The 18802-nt window shown below is 37.2% G+C and overlaps 1 protein-coding gene across 1 annotated transcript; it reads left to right on the top strand.

Moving 5' to 3' along the window:
- Positions 1–272: 272 nt before the first annotated feature.
- LOC122808287 (melatonin receptor type 1C-like) lies at positions 273–17213 on the top strand. The gene is made up of 2 exons (XM_044079251.1): positions 273–435; positions 16420–17213. Exons 1-2 carry the CDS (start codon positions 273–275, stop codon positions 17211–17213), a joined length of 957 nt encoding a protein of 318 aa, XP_043935186.1.
- Positions 17214–18802: the final 1589 nt, after the last annotated feature.

The following is an 18802-nucleotide window of genomic DNA, read 5'->3' as shown; positions in this document are numbered from 1 at the left end:
TCAAACTTAGTTGATCCCTTTACATTATCTAACGCTCCTTCTAAGTTATGAGGTATATTCTAAAGGGACACAATGTGCTTTCTTTAGCCTTCATGTTATAAATACATTTTGATGTTTGACAAAGTCATTTAGTGAACACGTTTTCCAGGTGCCTCCTGTCCAAACTGTAAAGAAGTTGAAAGCTATCTGTTTCCTTCAATTTTAATGATAATAACATATCAATAAGTTCTGCTATAGATATGCAGTACATAAATGCTACCTGCACTAAATGCATGCTCCCTGCTAGTAATTCTAGTCTTTTTCCAGTATATAAGATATCAAAAGGGATGACAGTTTTTTTAGCTGGTTTGATACTCTTTACAGCCATTGTGGACATCCTTGGAAATCTTCTTGTGATTTTCTCTGTTGTGCAAAACAAGAAACTCAGAAATGCTGGTAAGTACTAAAAAGAGAGAGAGTAAGGAAACATGGTACAGACTCTGTGCATTGTTATGATCATAAGCCATTAATTGTGCTTTGATTTATTTAATGCCCTTAACTAGCAGAATTAGATTTTAATACTGTAATCATGATCATAGTCAAATGCATCCATTTGAACATGTGTGTATTTTTGTGTAATATTTGTATGATGTATGTGTGTAAATGTAAATGTGTATATGTGTGAGTGTGCATGTTTCAATTTTTTTGTTATATTAGTAAAATATTCTAAGGGATAAATACACACACACACACACACACACACACACACACACACACACACACACACACACACACACACACACACACACACACAATCACTCACAAACACACATGTTCAAATGAATGGACACACAGACACACATACAAAAACACACACATATAGTTACACACCTAATGACATGTTCCATGACTGCCAGTTCACCTACTGACTCATCCTTTGAGTTTGGAATGAAACAGTAGCATCCAGAAAAATACATGGACACATAGAGAACATGAAGACTCTGCACGTAACACACCCCAGCCAGTAACTTAGTCAGAGAATCAAACACTATAACCCATGGATATCATATTAGTTACTCTACCACTATGTTGCCTCTCTCCCTAATTGTTTTATGTAAATTTGAAGTGGAAAAAGACCAGGCAAGGCAGTGCTTTATAATTTTACAAGTACACTGAAATTAAATCTTTGTAAATTAATTATAGTTGTGAAAATGCATTCTGAGTCTGACAGAATGTGACAGGAAATGAAACAAGTCTCAGTGTGCTTGATGAAGCATATCAGTCAGTTTTGTCACACAGTTTTCCACAGATGGATACTCCTATTACACATTTTCAAAAAAATTTGGTTTCAGTGCAGCTTTTAACTGTTAATATTTCAACATGTGGAAAATGGAATCCAGTCTGGGTAGCTGAGCCTGGAGAGAGCAGTGAGACAGATAAGAGGTGACATAATACCTATCCTGTCAATTTAGAAAGAGTACATCCAGTTATGAGACTGACACACAACAGTGATAAGCTAAACATGAGCAACACACTGGTCCTGGAGATTTTACTTAATTAAGACTGAGTCATTACATCTCTAAGATATGTCATTAGTTGTTAATGGTATGTGCCACAGACTATCTAAATTGTTTTCTATTGCTGAGCCAGACATTAACTAGAATAAAACTGTTGGAATGTTACCAAATAACCAGATAACTGATTTAAAACATGAATTCAATCTTAATAACATTGTAAACGTTGGACAGTTTAAAAGCATAACTCACTTTCACTAAAATACATTGCATCAAAATGTACAAATAATAAATGGAATAATCCGGGCATTATTCCTAAAAGAAGTTTGCTTTCATTCACAATTCTTTTAAGATTAGGCACTCTACTGTAAAGTTTGATCAAAACACAAATCTGTTTAAATTATATTGAAATTCCTTCAATCCTATCTTAAAATCCAAAACTGCATTTTAAATGAGATAATATTGTTGTTTCTTTGAATATAGAGAACTGCTAAAAGCTGCACATTGCAAAGTCTAGAAATGATAAACATATAGATCCGGTATTACAAGAAAATAGTCTATGCATAATAGTTAGTTCTAAATTCACAAGCAACCCATACAAATTTAAATGTTAAATTGTTCTTTTTATACTCAGTTTTATTCTTAAACTGTATACAAAGAAGGGAAAGAGAGGTTTTTATTCTGCCTTCATATGAGGGACTTACATCTGAATGCAACTCACCATCTTGTTTACTTACATTTCTAAGGATTTAAACTAAACATTTTTCATTAAGACAGACATTGAAGGCTGGCTCATGAAAAACACAGCATTGCCTAATTTCTAAAATGCTTTGTAATACCCCATAAGGATAGCATCCGGATACCCTAACAATTTGCAGGATAATTTCTTTATAGCCTAGAATGAACTAAATCTTGAAGTAAATTATTTTAAGTTAAGGTTTTGAAGTGGCAAAGTTCATTTTACTACTTCATATGTAAATCCTAGTCTAACTGCCCGTGGACCATATTAAGCCTAGCCAATGTCTCCTCAAAAGTGAGAATCAAAACTTACAGTTTGTACATGTGAGGTAAGCATATTTGTCATTATATCAATCCCCAACTCCAGTGGAGTTGTACAAGTGTGGCTTGAACCCACAACCCTGAAATTAAAGGGTCTTATACTCTACTGACAGAGCTAGATAAGTTACCAACTTGTGATCAAGTTTAGAAGTTCTGAGTTTGCATATTTTAACTTTTATGATGTAGAGCGAGTGTCACAATTTCACCAGGATTTAACTTTAACTCAACAGAAATTGTGCATACTTAACATAGATGCTATCATTTATAAAATAAGTTTTTTTTTTCCTGCTGAATCCCAAATTAAAACAATTGTTTTACTTATCATGTAGATGACACTTTTTAATTCTGTCCTGTGTGTGGTACAAGACTGGATTTGTAAAAGTGTCTGCCTCAGAATTTTGATTTTGCATTTATTCAAGAATCCAGAGTATGTAGGTATACATTACTTTGATGCAAACTAAATTCATTAGCTGTACATCAGACACAGATAGCAATCTCATTATCTGTTCTCTTTGGCTTCAGTATATTAAAATGTGAGTGGTGATAGCTGGGGAGGTGGTACAATGTGGCATGAGATGATTCCTGGAAGAAAAATAATATATATTATGGGGGGAGATATGGGTTTATCTTCATAAAAACTACACAGATACTATTCACCTCCACAGACATGCTCACAGAATTGTTCTGCTGGGAGGGAAGGTAGGTGGGGTGACCTGGACCAAATAAGTGTTTGTGAGCACAGTTTGACCTTTTTAATTGGACACTTCTCATGTTAAAAGTTGCAACAGATGTAATATGTTTGTACCTACTGTGCTGTGTAAATAAGATACATCTTGCATTACTATCATTTTCTGAACAAGATGGAAAAAAGCTCATTCTTATTTTGCCTGTATTTTGATTGATACAAACTGCTAGACATCATTAAAAAGTGCATATATTGGCATTGAAATAAAACAAAAGCCTAATGGTTTTGCTTTAAAACCACCTCCAGGTATGAGCACTTACCAAAACGATGAACTTTCAGAGTACAATGTAGGAAGTCAATTTTCCAAGTAATGCAAGGAATTCTTTAATTATCTGTGATGGTTGTTTTAAGTTAAGAGACCATACCATGAAGTCTGTCTTTTAACTATGAACATGGGAGTCAAGTGGTACTAAATTTTATCTTTCTAACCTCAGTCTCACTCCTTCAGCCTCCACTTCTGAGCAGCATGACTCTGAGCAAGTTTCTTAAGCTGACAGTCCTCCTAAGTCTCCCTGAGAAGAGGCACAGGAGGCATAATGAGTAAATGAATCAATCAATTAATCATACTTTTTTATTCTTCTTTCATTGTTTCACTTTCATCACTGAAGATGACCCAGGGCCATCGCCAAGACCTGGAAATTTCAGTTCTAATTTAGTAATAGCCCTAACACTTTTGCCAGTTTTTTATACTGTTTTTTACCATATCTGTTGACCAGGTGGTTCCACTAGATATAACTTGCATTTCTTAGTGATGACCCAGGATCATGATCTATTTAAGTGAGTTTCTCATAGTCATACAGTAGGCAAATGGAGGAGGAAGGAATCAAACTCTGTACCCTGGGCACATGGGCACAAGAAACAGCTTGTAGCTCTAGTCTTCTACACTAACTGCCATACTATTGGGACAAAATTGCAAATGCAACAACAGCAATTTAAAACCTTTACATTTTGGATAGTTGCAAAGGGACTGTTCTCCCTACATCTTGTGGGGTTGTTGTTCTGACACATAACCATTATATTATCACATTTGGGTAACTGCATCCTGGATTAACTGAAAAAAGGAAATGTCTGATTTGTCACAATAATGACAGCTCAAAACTGTGATCCTTAAACTTACTCTGTGGACACAGTTTGTTTGTGAAAATGACTTGATGCAACTGGATACAACATGTCCTCATCTGTATGAATAACTGCTGACTGAAGCTCAGTGTATGGGTGCATGATGGATATGAGGGATGCATTCATTCATTAAAGCTGTCCTACCCCCTGTCATTTGCCAAATTCACAAAGCAAAGGGTGCCTTCCAAGCACTCCAACTGTCAGAGCTCCACAAAAAGAAATTTAAACTGTGAAAATTGTCAGAGCTTTTCTTGCCACCAGAGTTTTGCATTTATGGGCCTTGTGAAATTGTTGGTTGGGTCTTTAACATGTTTTTATCATGACTAGTGATCTCTCTATTTCTTAGGTGCCTTACCTTCAACTACTTCTAACTTTTTTCTACCACTCCATTTCAGGAAGGGTCAATTTTATAACTATTGCTCAGTGTGTCTTAAACCTGAATGTAATGTTATGTATGTTTAACTTTGAAAACAATGTTATGTTTTTGTAAAGTGTTTTATAATAAGTTAGTACTAAATGTGATAAATACTGGTATTGCTTATGACTGTAAGCTGTTTAAAACTAGCATTTACTAAATGTTCAATGTGTATTATTATCTTGGAGCTTTTCTCCCCGGGCCTCCGCTGTAAATGGACATGTATCCAGTTGGACTATCCCAGTCAACAAATGTAAAATAAAAATAAATAAATAAATATATGCAATTCTCTTAAATAATTTTAATAATAAAAAAAATTTTGAATGGAAATTGTTGGTTGGCTAGCAAGCTTCAGGAGCTGGGCAGATAAGTCCAAATTGGGATAAGCCTTTCACTATCTATTATTTTATAAGGAAAAATTGTGTTTTTATGTAAACATTTTTTGCTTGGAAACTGCATTTTTGGGAGTGTCATTGCGTCATGTTTATGCTTCAAGCTTACCTGATGGTCAGTCTTCTTCTTGCAAGACGTCTGAAGTTATACAATGTACCCCTTCCACACAAGTACCTGTTTTCTAATGCTAAACCAGAACAGCAGATATTTTTCTCCACACATCTGCTTCTGTTTAACAGGTTACTGCAGCTAGCCCCATTCTGTCTCACAAGGATAGGAAAACAATGGATATATATGAGAAGAACGTGTATTCATATACTACTTTAACTTTCAGAATTTTACATTTGTATTGTTATCCTTCAAGAACATGCAGACAGCAATGCCTGACCATCCTGTTTCTGAGGTAAATAAATAATTACATGCTCCTGCAACAGCTGGTTCCCATGTGGCTAAACATATTTTAAAGTGATTGTATGATGCTGTTGAGTTTTCCTCCAGAGCTCCTACTCCTTGCTCAGCTGGCTTCATTCTTAAAATCTTCCTGATTATGTTAAATCTGAAAGTTTAAATTCTTCCTTAGATAAAGAATTTCTGTTTGACAGCTGAGGTGCTTAAGGAGAGTGATACAATTGGAAAAATGATTAATGCAGTATTTTAGATCTTGCAACTCTTCTTTTTCAGAGTAAATAGTAATTTCCATTCTCCTCAGCTCCCTTTTCCAATAAGCATTTTAAGCAGGAAGGAGCCGGCATACACTGTTTTAAAAAGCAATGGAAGGAGACTTTAAAAGAAAAGAAAAATAAATAAAAAGCCTCTGAAAATCAAGGACAATTGTCTCAGTCAGGATGATTATCTACCTCTTCTAAATCTGCACCCCCCCACAACCCTTGTAACCTCTACAGTTCTTTTAGACTTCACCTTCCCTTGTTTCATCAGAATGTTTCAGACAGTTGGGTTCTAAAGGTCATCCAGTTGGGGTACACTTAGTAATTGGAATCCTTATCTCTTTTGAAAGGAACTACCTCTTGCATAGGGAACCAGATCCCTCCATTTTCTCCCATTCTGCAACACTGGTTGTCTCAGGGAGTCATAGAGCTTTTGTTTCTGAAACTCCTAGGCAAAAACTTTTAATCCAGAATTTTTCTAGTTCCCAAAACAGTAAAATCATAAAGGCTTTTGTTGGATATTTCTTTTCTAAACCATATTGTCTAGATTCCAAACTTAAAGTTGCATGTCTTCAGTCTCTTGTACCTATATTTCCCCCCTCCAGCTTTAATTGTAGAGATGGATATAAAGGGTGCCTATCATAACATTACCATTACAAAATATTTCAGTCTTTTCTTAAAATTTGCTGTAATTGGCTTACATTATCAGTCCTCTGTTTTACTCTTTGAACTTTCCACTGCACCAAGGGTATTTAGAAAGCATGTAGCACAAGTCATTGCTTACTGTAGAGGTCATGGAATTCACATCTTTCCATATTTGGATGACAGTTTTATCTTTGCAGACTCGTTTTTCAGCTGTCAAGATTCTTTTCCAACTGTTCAGGAATTTCTACTCAGTCTGGTTTTTTAAATCAGCTTTCAGAAGTCCTCTCTCATCCCATCTCACTGAATGATTTACTGGAATGTTTGTTGGACTCTGCTATGGGAAGAGTCTTTCTTCCCCAAAGCAAAATAGAAATGTTTCAAAAGTGCATCCTGATTTTCTGTAGTCAAAACCATACATTTGTACGTGAGTTTTGCTTGACTCTGGGTTACATGGCAGCAATGTTTCTCATGCTTTCCTTGGCCAGACTACACCTGAAGAAAATGAAATAGTCCAAGAGATCTATCCAGACTCAGGATCTACACTCTTTGTCCCCAGAAATCTCAGACCTGCTGTGGGCACCATTTTCAAAAGGAGGTGAATGTGCAAGCTCTGTGTGATCCTGTAGAAACACAGAAGCACATAAATGTCAGTCAGTTGTTGGCAGTTAACAATGCTTTGAAGGTCTTGTATTATCTCTGGTCCACAATACCTTGCAAATGTAAGAAAAGACAACACCACTGTGTTATGGTACTTAAAAAATAGCTGGGTACCAAATCTTACCATCTTTCCAGACTTGTTATGATGACCTTGTATGAACCAACTCATCTCAATTTGACTTTTCAGCTTTGGTGCAATCCAACAGAGCAATGCCTAGCTGTAGACAAGTTCAGCAGGACCAGGACAGGCAGTCATGAATGGAATCTTTATCCTGGGATCTTCCAGCAACGGATCTAGCTGTAGGATCACCTCAGCGAGAACTATTTACTTTCTTCCAGAACAAACAACTAAATCAATTCTGCTATAGGACTCCATGCAAACAGGACTGGAAGACAGATGCTTTCTCATTCACATGAAAAGGAATGTTCCTGTATGCTTTTCCACCCTTTCCACTAATATTTAGAGTTCTTCTCAGATTTGGAAGTACTCTTCAAAATCTTTGGTGGTGACTCATTCTTGACTAAGGCAATAATGGTTCTCGTTTTTTTTTTTCAACTCTGATCCATGGCAATTATCTTAAGCCTCCCCACAGACTGGATTTTCTCACACAAGGCTGGGTGAGTTTAATACAATTCAGTCTAGAATTGCTTCTGCTAACTGCCTTGATGTTAGAAGCTTAATACAGTTTATGCATTCTTTTTCTGAGGACATTCAAAGGGTATTAAAAGAAGTGATACATCTTGCTAGAAGAAATTCATTTATGTGCAAGTGAAAAAGGTTTTCTAGTTGATGCCAGTCAAAGAATCAGGATCATCTTCAGGACCAGCTGCCGCTGGTTCATGATTACTTTCCAGTGTTTTGTTTTCCTCTATCAAGGTACATATGTCAAACAGTTCTGCTTGCCTGCCTAAGGATGCTGCCTTTCTAACAATGCTCAAGTTAAACAGTTTTTGAAAGTGGTGTTACAAACTTGTCCAACTAGGAAACAGGTAGCTTCTCCTTGGGGATATGAATTTTGTGCTCAAAAAGCTTACTCTGTAGTAGTTGAACCAACTCATTCGGTTGATTTTTTTTTTTTAATCTGAGGACTGCTTTTAAGAATATGCGAGTTAAAATCTTTTAGGGTGAGTCAGTCTGATATTGTTTTCCACTCGGTCATGTTTTTTTTGAGAACAATTCCTACTTGTGTTATATAATGTTGGTAGGATGAAGGACGCTATGTTAGTAAAAGATGATAAAAGTGGTCATATAGTGATATTGCGTAGAAACTGATATACTTCTACATTATCTGATACATTAGCAGATGAATATAGTTATATTAAAGTTGATTGTGGTATTGTGAACACAACACATCAATATATTGATTTAATGTTTTTTGAATTGTTATACGGGATGATACAGATTATTCTACAAATAATTTTCTGAAAGTTTAACATTCAAGGTCAGCTAAATATTTTGACAACCCCTAAAATTCATAAAAATCAATTTGATTCTCCATTTAAACCAATAGTATCTGCAGGGGGTCCAAACCTGAAGAAATTTCAATATATTCAGATTCAAATTTGAATTTTGTAACACAAAATAATTTATTTTACAATAGAGATTCTTGACATTTTGCAAAGTTACTTGAAGTTGTTGTTGATGATAAATGGAAATATTTAGTTATGCATACTGTAGACAATGCGTCATTGTATACTGTCATTCATTAGGAAAGAGATATCAGAATGGTTACAATTTTTCTGTTCTCAGTCACAAGTTTTACTACCAGTAAGATCAATACATTTTGTGTTTTATTGGATATAGCAGTAGTTTTTTTACAATTAATAATGTTTTTATATATATAAATTATGGATGTTGCAATGGGGGCTAACATTGCCCCCACTTTTACAAATTTGGTTTTGAATGACTGAAAAAGAGTATAGGTTTTTAAAGTGAAGTCCAAATTGCTTTTGGGTATGTTAAGTTGTATGTATATTTTGTAGCTCATCTTTTTTCCCTCATTAATGCATCTGCTGATATTGATGGCTTTCTAGACTTGCTTAACTCTAGTAGTGATTTTTTACATGTTAGTTGTAAAACGCACCCACACAACATTCAGTTTTTGGATGTGGATATTACTTGTGGCAGGAATTTGAATTTTGTTAAGTCAAATATTTGTCGGAAACCTGTTTACATAAATAACTTTATACAGGTAAGTAGTGGACATCCTACCCACATCAAAATAATTTGGTTAAATCTTATGCTATTAAACTTTCCGGGCTTACTTTTATTTTATTTTTAACATTGTTAACCAGGAAAGATCAACTTGGAATGAACCAATTTTCAGTGGAGGCCTGGGGAAAAATGCTCCAAACACATGTCTTTGTAAAGTGGGAGGAAACCGGAGTACCTGGAGGAAACCCACAAGAATGTAAGGAGGACATGTAGACTACACATAGAAGGCACCCCAGCCGAGAATCAGACCAGAGAACCTCTTGCTACTGCTGTAACACTCTACCACTTACTTCTAATGAACAGTAGTTTTGTGATACTTTAAGCTTTGTTAAGGAAATGTTTTGAAAAGATGGTATGAGAAAGAGTATATTAATAAGATTTTGGATAAGGTAATTATTAATAGAGCCAGCAAACATGGTCCAATTTTTTAAGCACCTTTACTGAATTATCATTTGTGACATAGACAAATGTACATTTATACAAAAGTAATCAAACTGTATTAATTTTGAGTAGTAATGGTGAAACTGAAACTGATAATGATTTATGTTTTACCTATTGAGAATACTGGTAGTAACAATGCATTTCTGACTTTATTGAAAATTGCTACAGTGTTGATGATAAAGACATTAAAAATATAGGTGAAAAATAACTAGAGAGTGTTTTTTGGCTGTCCTCGTGGCATTAGTAAAGAGGTGGTGTATCCAAACTTTATCTGGAAGTGTGGCTGAAAGTTAAATAGTATTTAGAAATATGTCTTAATTCTAGATATCAAAATGTTAGTAGTCCATGATTAGGTATGTTTAGATACAGTTTATGTAGGTGTTGTTTTATTTATGAAGATCAAGGAAATAGATTGCTTTTTTCTGTAATATATGATTGTAAAACTGAAGCAGTGGTTTGTTATACATTGTGAGAAATGTGTAATTCTTTTTATGTGGGTAAAAGAATGAGATAATTTTAAGAAAGAATTAGTGAAGATATCAATGCAATTAAGAATATGGATTGTACAAAAATTATCTCTCTAAGCATTCTACTATCTGCTTTGACATGAGGAAGTTTTCTTTTTTGTGTTGGATAGGGTTTCTGACAATTTTAATAATGCTTTGGTTAGAGACTTGAATATTTATCTTGAGGACAAAGAATATGGCTGGCAATGAAGGCTTAATACGAGGAAACTATGTGGGTAAAATGAACACCATAATGTTAAAAGTGTTTTAAAAGCAAGAACATTGAAATATTATGTTTTTACTGTTAAATGAATTTGCATTTATTCATCTATTTTACATATTTTTGAAATAGATGTTTGGACGACTTTGTTATTGGTGCTTGTGGTTGTGTAATTTTTTTTTAAATGTTATATAAATATTGATTGAAGTTAAATTGTACTCATTTTTAATGGCTCCAAGCTTGCAGTTGTCTGCAGACATGGTCAGCCAGAGTCCCTACATGTTGGCCTGGACCTCTGAGAAGTAGATGCCAAACAGGAGAGGACTCAGGACTAATCTCTGTGGGACTCCACTCATGACTGATCAGCTGTCTAACTTGGAGTCCACTACTTTCACACTATGAGTTCTATCTGTGAGCCAATTTGCAACCCACCTAGTGATTATAGGGGTTGAGGCCTAGTTTGGTGAGTTTATCAATAATTCCTGAGAGGGGAATAGTATCAAGGGCCTTGGCCAAATCAAGGTAGGCTGTATGAACTGCCTTGCCCTCATCCACAGCTCTAAGTAACTGACTCATAGAAGTCAACCAGGTTGAGCAGGCATGATCTTTCACAAAACCAAACTGCATGAAATCTAACGTTTGGAGATTCCATGTATCCTTGTTAATTAGGCCCATAATGATGTGCTCCATTGCCTTAAATATCAGACTCATCAGGCTAATGGGTCAATTTTTCCCAGGGTCTGTAGTTGCTCCCCCTTTATGGAGAGGGATGACTGTAGCAGTGCACCATTCATAGGGACAAAGCCTGAGGTGAGACTGTGATTGAACAGGGCACACAGATGCAATGCCAGTTCACTTTGTAGTTCATGTAGAATACATCCAGGGATATTGTCAGGTCCCATGGTAGCTGTATTCTTGGCCTTGGGCAATGCAGCTTTAACCTGTGTTGTAGTAATGCTGGGTGCCTGGCATTCTTCCAGTATTGTGATTGGTCCTTTAGGGGGGGAGAGAGGGGTAAAGTTGGCACTGAATCTGTTGGCCAGTATGTTGGCAATATCTGTTGGATCAGTATTGGAGGTACCATTGTGCAATAACTCAGAGAAAATGTGGGTATTGCTGTGGAGATCCTTGCTATAACTATAGAAGGCTTTGTGGTTGTTTTTATTGTCTGCCGCAATTCTGCCTTCATAGCTGGCTTTAGAGGTTTTGATGATGGAGCTCAACTTTTTGTTGAGGCTAATAAGGAAGTTTTTCCAGTCTTGGGACATCACCTTTTTCAGCAACAGTTTCTTTCTTCTGTTCTAGGGTTTATTAATGGGAGTGGACCACCAGATTAGCTTCCTTTTTTTGGTGGAGAGCGTCTTGGTTCGGTTGTGTATGTCTAGTTCCATGCATTTATGTATGTGTCATACAGTGAATTGGTGTATGATTCAGCAGTCATGCATCTATTTTCCATTGACATGGGTGCCGCAAAGTTAGCCCCCCCCCCATCCAGTGGCTATGATGAGACATTTTCTATAGTTAAATACCTGGTGGCCTCACTGGGCCCTTTTTTAACAATGACTGAAGAGATTAAATGAAAACAGGCAAAAACAATGTTGCAGCTACAGCTTGAGACATTTCAAAGTGTTTCCAACAAACTGAATGAATAAGAGATATTGGCAGCTGGCAAGGAAATTCTTTTTACAAGAAAGGGAGTGGCATTTGGTAAGGAAATCTTTATTTTACCATAGATACAGTCCACCATTTTCTACTTGCAGCTCTGCTTCTCATCTGCTGCCACATGAGTTTCTTCAGGATTCAGTCAATTTCATTACCTGCTCAGCTGAAGAAATCATTGCTTCAGCTTACAGAAAGCTCATCATCTGCGTATCCGTTTGATGGCAATGTTATTAATCATCCTTCAGCTTTAGATTTTTGCATGACCTGCCCACCCCTTAGACAAGCTATTCAGATTAAAACCTGCTCAAGATCATTACACATCTTTAAAAAGTGAATGGATTTAACTTTAAAGTATGCAAGTCTATCCTCTGTATCTTACTGTATTGTATTGCATGTTATTAACTATCTGTTTTTGTAATAGTAATCCATGACCATGACTATAAATTGTGCACTCTTTATATGTACTATAGAAACTCTTTTTTCTGTAATGAGTTGTGACTGAAAAAGTTCTGTTGGTTTCCAGTCCTTCAACAAGTAAAATGCAAATAAAATCAGTAAATACAGGTAGGGAAGCTGAGTTAGTGTGTCATATCAAGAAGGTCAAAAATTTGCTCATAATGGCACTTTACAAGCGTAATATCTATATTAATATATATATATATATATATATATATATATATATATATATATATATATATATATATATATATATATATGGGTCCCTATCAGCTGATCGTGTTTTTTTTTTTTTTTTTTTTTTCAGAAACTCAAAATGCATATGGTTTTGAATGGAGATGGTGCAGACTGGGAAATTTACACTTTTCCTCACTTCCTGGAGTCAGTATATATGATTTGCAGGAGGTGTGGGGCCTCAGCCCCCCACATGAGGGGTGTACAGGAGGTTGAATCCTTGCAAAAATGTAAAATGGTAGATTTTTATGTTTTTTTGTGGTTTTTTTTTTTTTTTTTTTTTATGTTCAAGTTTTCAGGAACTTGATCATATGGTCTCAACAGTATGACTTTCAAGTTTCTGAAAACTCAATCATCTGACATAGACCCATATGTGCATATATATATATATATATATATATATATATATATATTTATATGCACACACATATAGGTTCATAGGTTCATAGGTTCATACTAGGCTATCTGCCCAAGGGCATTTATAAGCCTAGCCCATAGTTATGTGGCTTTCGCCACCCCTTTAGTTTGAATAAAAACTATGCCTATCATTTTGCTGTGCCTCTGTCAAGCAGTGACACTGAAGTAATCCCTGGGGTATATCTGCAATCTCCCATCCATTGGTCAAGATTCCTCTTGAACAAGGCCAGAGAGGTGCTCTGCCTCACATGTACCGGGATTTTGTTCCACAGCATAGGGAGTCTCTGGGTGATGAATCTGTCCCTCCAGCACGTTCTATTTATAACCGTGTCAAGGTTTAAGTCTCCGCCCTTGTGGTTCTGAGGGATCTAGATTTTTGAGGTGAAGCATATTCATCAAATCTGGGTTTGACATGGCCTTATATGTCAGGCACAGGTCACCTCTGAGCAAGCGGTATGAGACTGAATAGAGCTGGAGTTCTTTCAGTCGGGCAGCATAAGACATATTTTTGAGACCCTTTATCCTTTTGGTGAGGAACATTTGGGGCCTTTCAAGCTGCAGCAGGTGTCTGGTCAGATACATTCCGAACGGGCATTGTACTCAATCATAGGTCTAATGAGTGATGAGTACAGGGGACGATGACCTCCCTTGATCTAGATGTGAATCCCTTCATGATCAGGTGGGTGATATAGAAGGTTTTCCTAACTACTTTAGCAACATGAGTGTCAAGCGAAGGCTACTGTCAACCTGGGTCCCCAGATCTCTGATGACTTTTCTGTGCTCAGTGGATTGCCACCTATATGGTAGCTAGGGGTAACCTTGTTTTTCCCGAAGGGTATGCCTATGCACTTTTTGGCGTTTAACTTCAGGCCATGGCTCTGGCACCAGTTATCCGTTTCTGTGAGGCCCTTCTGGAGGATATCTGTGTCAGATGTGTTTTCGACTATGGCGCCCAGTTTGCAGTCATCTGCAAACTTTGTCAGCCATAACCCTCCTGTGTTTGCTTGTACTTCAGAAAAGTAGATGCCGAACAAGAGTGGACCCAGGACTGAGACCTGTGGGACACCACTTGTGACAGGCTTTGAGTCTGACATGGCTCCAGCAACTCTGACCCTGTGGGTTCTGTCACTTAGCCAGTTTGCAACCCATCTTGTGATGTATGGGTTTACATTCAAGCTGATGAGTTTTTCGATGATACCTGAGTGGGGTATTGTGTCGAAGGCCTTTGCCAGGTCGAGGTAGGCTGTATGGACTGCCTTTCCCTCATCAATGGCCTTGGTGACTGTCTCGAAAAAAGTCAACCAAGTTTAAGAGGCAGGATCTGCCTTTGACAAAGCCAAACTGGGTTTGATCCAAAGTCTGCAAGTTCCTATGTCTTTATTTATGAGTTCCATTATGATCCTCTCCATGGCTTTGCAGATAAGGCTTGTCAAGCTAATGGGGCGGTAATTTCCAGGGTCTGTGGAGGCACCGCCCTTATGAAGTGGGACCACAGTCGCCGTGCGCCACTCCTTGGGTACGTATCCTGAGGTGAGGCTAAGATTAAACAGCTGTCCTAACTGTGGGTTTAATTCCTCATTGAGTTCATGAAGCACACAGCCGGGGACACCATCCAGTCCCATGGATGCTGTGTTTTTTGCCTTAGTGAGGGCAGTTCTCACCTGGGAGGTGGAGATGTTTGGGGGGCTACAATCCTCTGGAATAGATATCTCTCCTTTTGGGAGAAGTTTGCACTGAACCTGTCAGCCAGTATGTTGGCAATGTGTGTAGGTTCAGTAATTTTCACATCATTTTGAACTAATTCTGAGCATATCTGGGAGTTTCCTCCTAGGTTTCTAACATAGCTAAAGAAGGCCTTATGATTCTCTTTAGAGTCCTTGGCGATTTTTCTCTCAAAATTTGCCTTGGATGATTTTATGAGAGCTCTTAGTTTTTACTTATAATGATCAAAGGTGTCTTACCTTTCAAGGATTTTGCTCTATCTTGTAGTAGCTTCCTCCTTTTGTTGTAGAGCTTGTTTATGGCTGGGGTCCACCAGACTGGACGCTTGCCTTTGGTATAGAGAGTCTTAGTTTTGTTTGGGATTGCCTGATCCATGCAGTCCTGTAGGTGCTGGTAGAAGGCATTTGTAAGTGATTCAGCGGTTTGAGTAATGTTTACCACTGGCTCAGGGGCCTTAAAGGAGACCACACTAGTTTTTAGAAGTGTGAAATCGGCTTTTGAGAAGTTTTTCACTGTGGTCTTTTTTGTTTCAGGTGGGGGCGGGATGAGGACCTCCAGCGAGATTAGTTTATGATCTGATCTCACCAGTGAGGGGTATACTTCCGGTGTTGAACATTTTGATCCCATGTTCGTGATGATGAGATCAAGTATGTTTTCTCCTCTTGTGGGGATGGTGACTAGTTGTTCCATGGCATTTGAGTTTATGAACTCCAGGAATCTTTGGGTTAGAGTGTAGCTATAGATATATGTATTTCTCTAGAAATGTTTGTGTATGAGTGTGTACATAGGTAGTCTATAGATTGCTTGAAAAATAGACAGCAAGGTTGACAGATGTGTGTGAATGTGTGTATGTCCATATATGTATACTGGAAGAACAAATATTTCCTCCTTTGTAGCAATCATTGCTGAATAACTTGACTCTCATCTAAAGATTCAAAATAAAATTCAACATAGTTGGCCCTTACTGTATTTATGAGCACTGAATATGATTTATAGTGGGTTAATAATGTAATTTCACACTTTAAAAAAACATTTCATTTTCCCAGTCTTAAACACAAGTGAAAATGATTATAAGACATTTGATATAGAGCTAGTCCAAGAAAGAAACATGCACAGCTATCTTATTCACTAACCTCAGCTGTTTACAGTTTTGACTACATGACTGCTAATCTTCCTAAATGAAGTAAGTGCTTGGGTTGGGAATGGTGTTGTCAAGGCACAAGAACAGCTCCTAACTGCATCTTCATGAAAATGACACTTTTGCATGAATTCAATCAGGTAATTAATGTGTTATATTTTGTCTAGTGACAAACAAATTATAATCCTGATGGCATTGTTTTGTTTCTCTTTTTCAGGTAATATGTTTGTCATCAGTCTGTCTGTGGCAGACATCATAGTAGCCGTGTATCCCTACCCTTTACTTATTGGTGCCATTTTACAAAACCAGTGGACGTTTGGAAACACACAATGTCAGATTTCAGTGATGATTCATGGATTAAGTTTTATTGGTTCAGTCTATAATATAATGGCCATAGCAATCAATCGATGGTGCTGCATTTGTCATAGCACCACATATGAGAACTTATACAGCATGAGAAGTACCTGCTTCTATATTTTTCTGACATGGATGCTTAGCTTTATTCTAGTTTTACCTATGTTTTTAGTTGGGGCTTTACAGTATCACCCCCATGTATATTCTTGTACATTTATCTTCACAGCAAATGTATCATTAACTGTTGGTGTTGCAGTATTTCACTTTATTATACCAGTAACTGTTGTAATCTACTGCTATGTACAAATATGGGTTCTGGTCATTCAGGTCAAGTACCGTGTTAGACAAGAGAGCAAACAGAAATTGAAACCAGGAGAGGTACGTAACTTCCTTACCATGTTTGCAGTGTTTGTCCTTTTTGCGATTTGTTGGGGCCCATTCAGTATTCCTGGTTTAATCATGGGTTTCAGTCCACCAGGAAAGGCACCTATCATTCCAGATTGGCTTTTTGTTGTAGGATACTTTACTGCATGTTTCAATAGCTGCCTCAATGGTATGGTTTATGGAGTTTTTAACCAGAACTTTAGACAGGAATATAAAAGAATACTTTGGTCACTATGTGCACTTGTACTAAGATGGATAAAATATTTTAATTAGATAGGAAATAATGGATTGGATTCAAAACCTCTTATGTCCAGTCTGGGATGACTTCTTCTGACTCAAGAAAAACATTGTTCATTCTTGTTATTTCTTGTTTCATTGACTGTTATTGACATTGCTAAAAACAAATGAATTAAACTAAATGGCATGCGGTTGTGAGAGTTTAAAACCCTTTCAGGATACTGCCATTTGGATAGTATTTATCTTTTGTTCTACTTAATTCCTGAAAAGAAATCTAGCACTGGGAACACTGTGGGCAAAGTAATGAATGTGCTCCCCAGCCTGGCATTGATAAATGCCTCTTTACCACATTCAAGCCCAGTTTTGTTGGGACTGGTATTTGTACGGTCAGCTCATTTCCAGTTTGTCAGGAATTAGACTGCAATTTTGGCTAAAGGTTGCTTGTGATTTTGTAGAAATCAAAGCCTAACTAACATGCCAGTAATCAACTTTTAAGATCTCACATGCCCTTCTACTGGTAATATACATATATTAATCAATACCTTAGGGTAAGACAGTGGCACAGCAGAAAGCATTGTTGCCTCATAGCAAGAGGTTCCCCAGTTCCTTTCTCAGCTGTGTTGCCTTCTCTGTGAAGTCTGTATGTCCTTCCTTTGTTCCTGCAGATTTCCTCTGGTTGGTGTGGCTTCCACCCACATTCCGACAACATGCAGTTGGCATATTGGGCACTCTAAATTGGCCATAGGTGTGAGTCAGTGTACCCGTTTGTGGTGCGGAAGAATTGCTGTGGCAGGGATAGCCAATGGCATTGTAAAGCTTGAATCTAGATGATTGTCACTGGTAAAGTGACTCCCCGACCCCATGTGAAAAAACTGGGAAAAGCTGTTGTGACTGCATGAATTAAAGGAATCAACACCTTACTAATTCTCCAGAAGCCCACATTCTATGTCTTTAAAAGGTGCAGTCCCCTCTAACCCTGATTCAAATGTTCTAAAGCTGTCAGTCACCTCCAAGTGGAATCATGTTACACAAAAGTACTGTAGTCCATTACTAATGTACTGTCTGAAGACTGATTTTTGTGTCTATGTGAGTCACACCACATAAGTACTGTACTGGTCAGCTACCCAGTCCATCATGTTATCTGTATCCAACAGTATATTCTAGGAATGGAGCCTGGTCCCACCTCTTCCCATATGAACTTACTGTTACTTTCTATTTGATGCTTATTGCTGAGGATAACCAGGAAACAAAGACTATAAGTCATCTTACTGAGTGTATTCTGAGCCATTAAAATAACACATTCTTCATAGTATCCTTTGGTTCTAGGTACTTAATAGGCTATTGATCTGTGATAGTCATAAGAAGTTGAGCCTTATATTCCCATGGTAGTGTTTAGCCCTTATATTTTGCATAAGAATAACCCAAAGATAAGCAGGTCAAGGATATGTTAGGACACATATGTGTTGCCCCTATTCATGAGGGACATAGGCAATAAATCAGTGGTAAATTTACAGTTCTTCCCAGTCCATTCATCCAAATTACATATCAGTAGAGTAAAAGAATAACTTTGTTTGATGAGTAGTGGAATACTGTTCAATGGAAGTGCATCCATGCAACATGTTCTG

Source organism: Protopterus annectens, chromosome 8.part0 (assembly GCF_019279795.1).
Source record: "Protopterus annectens isolate FY-2018-M chromosome 8.part0, PAN1.0, whole genome shotgun sequence".
Classification (NCBI taxonomy): domain Eukaryota; kingdom Metazoa; phylum Chordata; order Ceratodontiformes; family Protopteridae; genus Protopterus; species Protopterus annectens.
The sequence above is the reverse complement of the archived record's forward strand: the minus strand, read 5'-3'. Positions and strand labels throughout refer to the sequence as shown.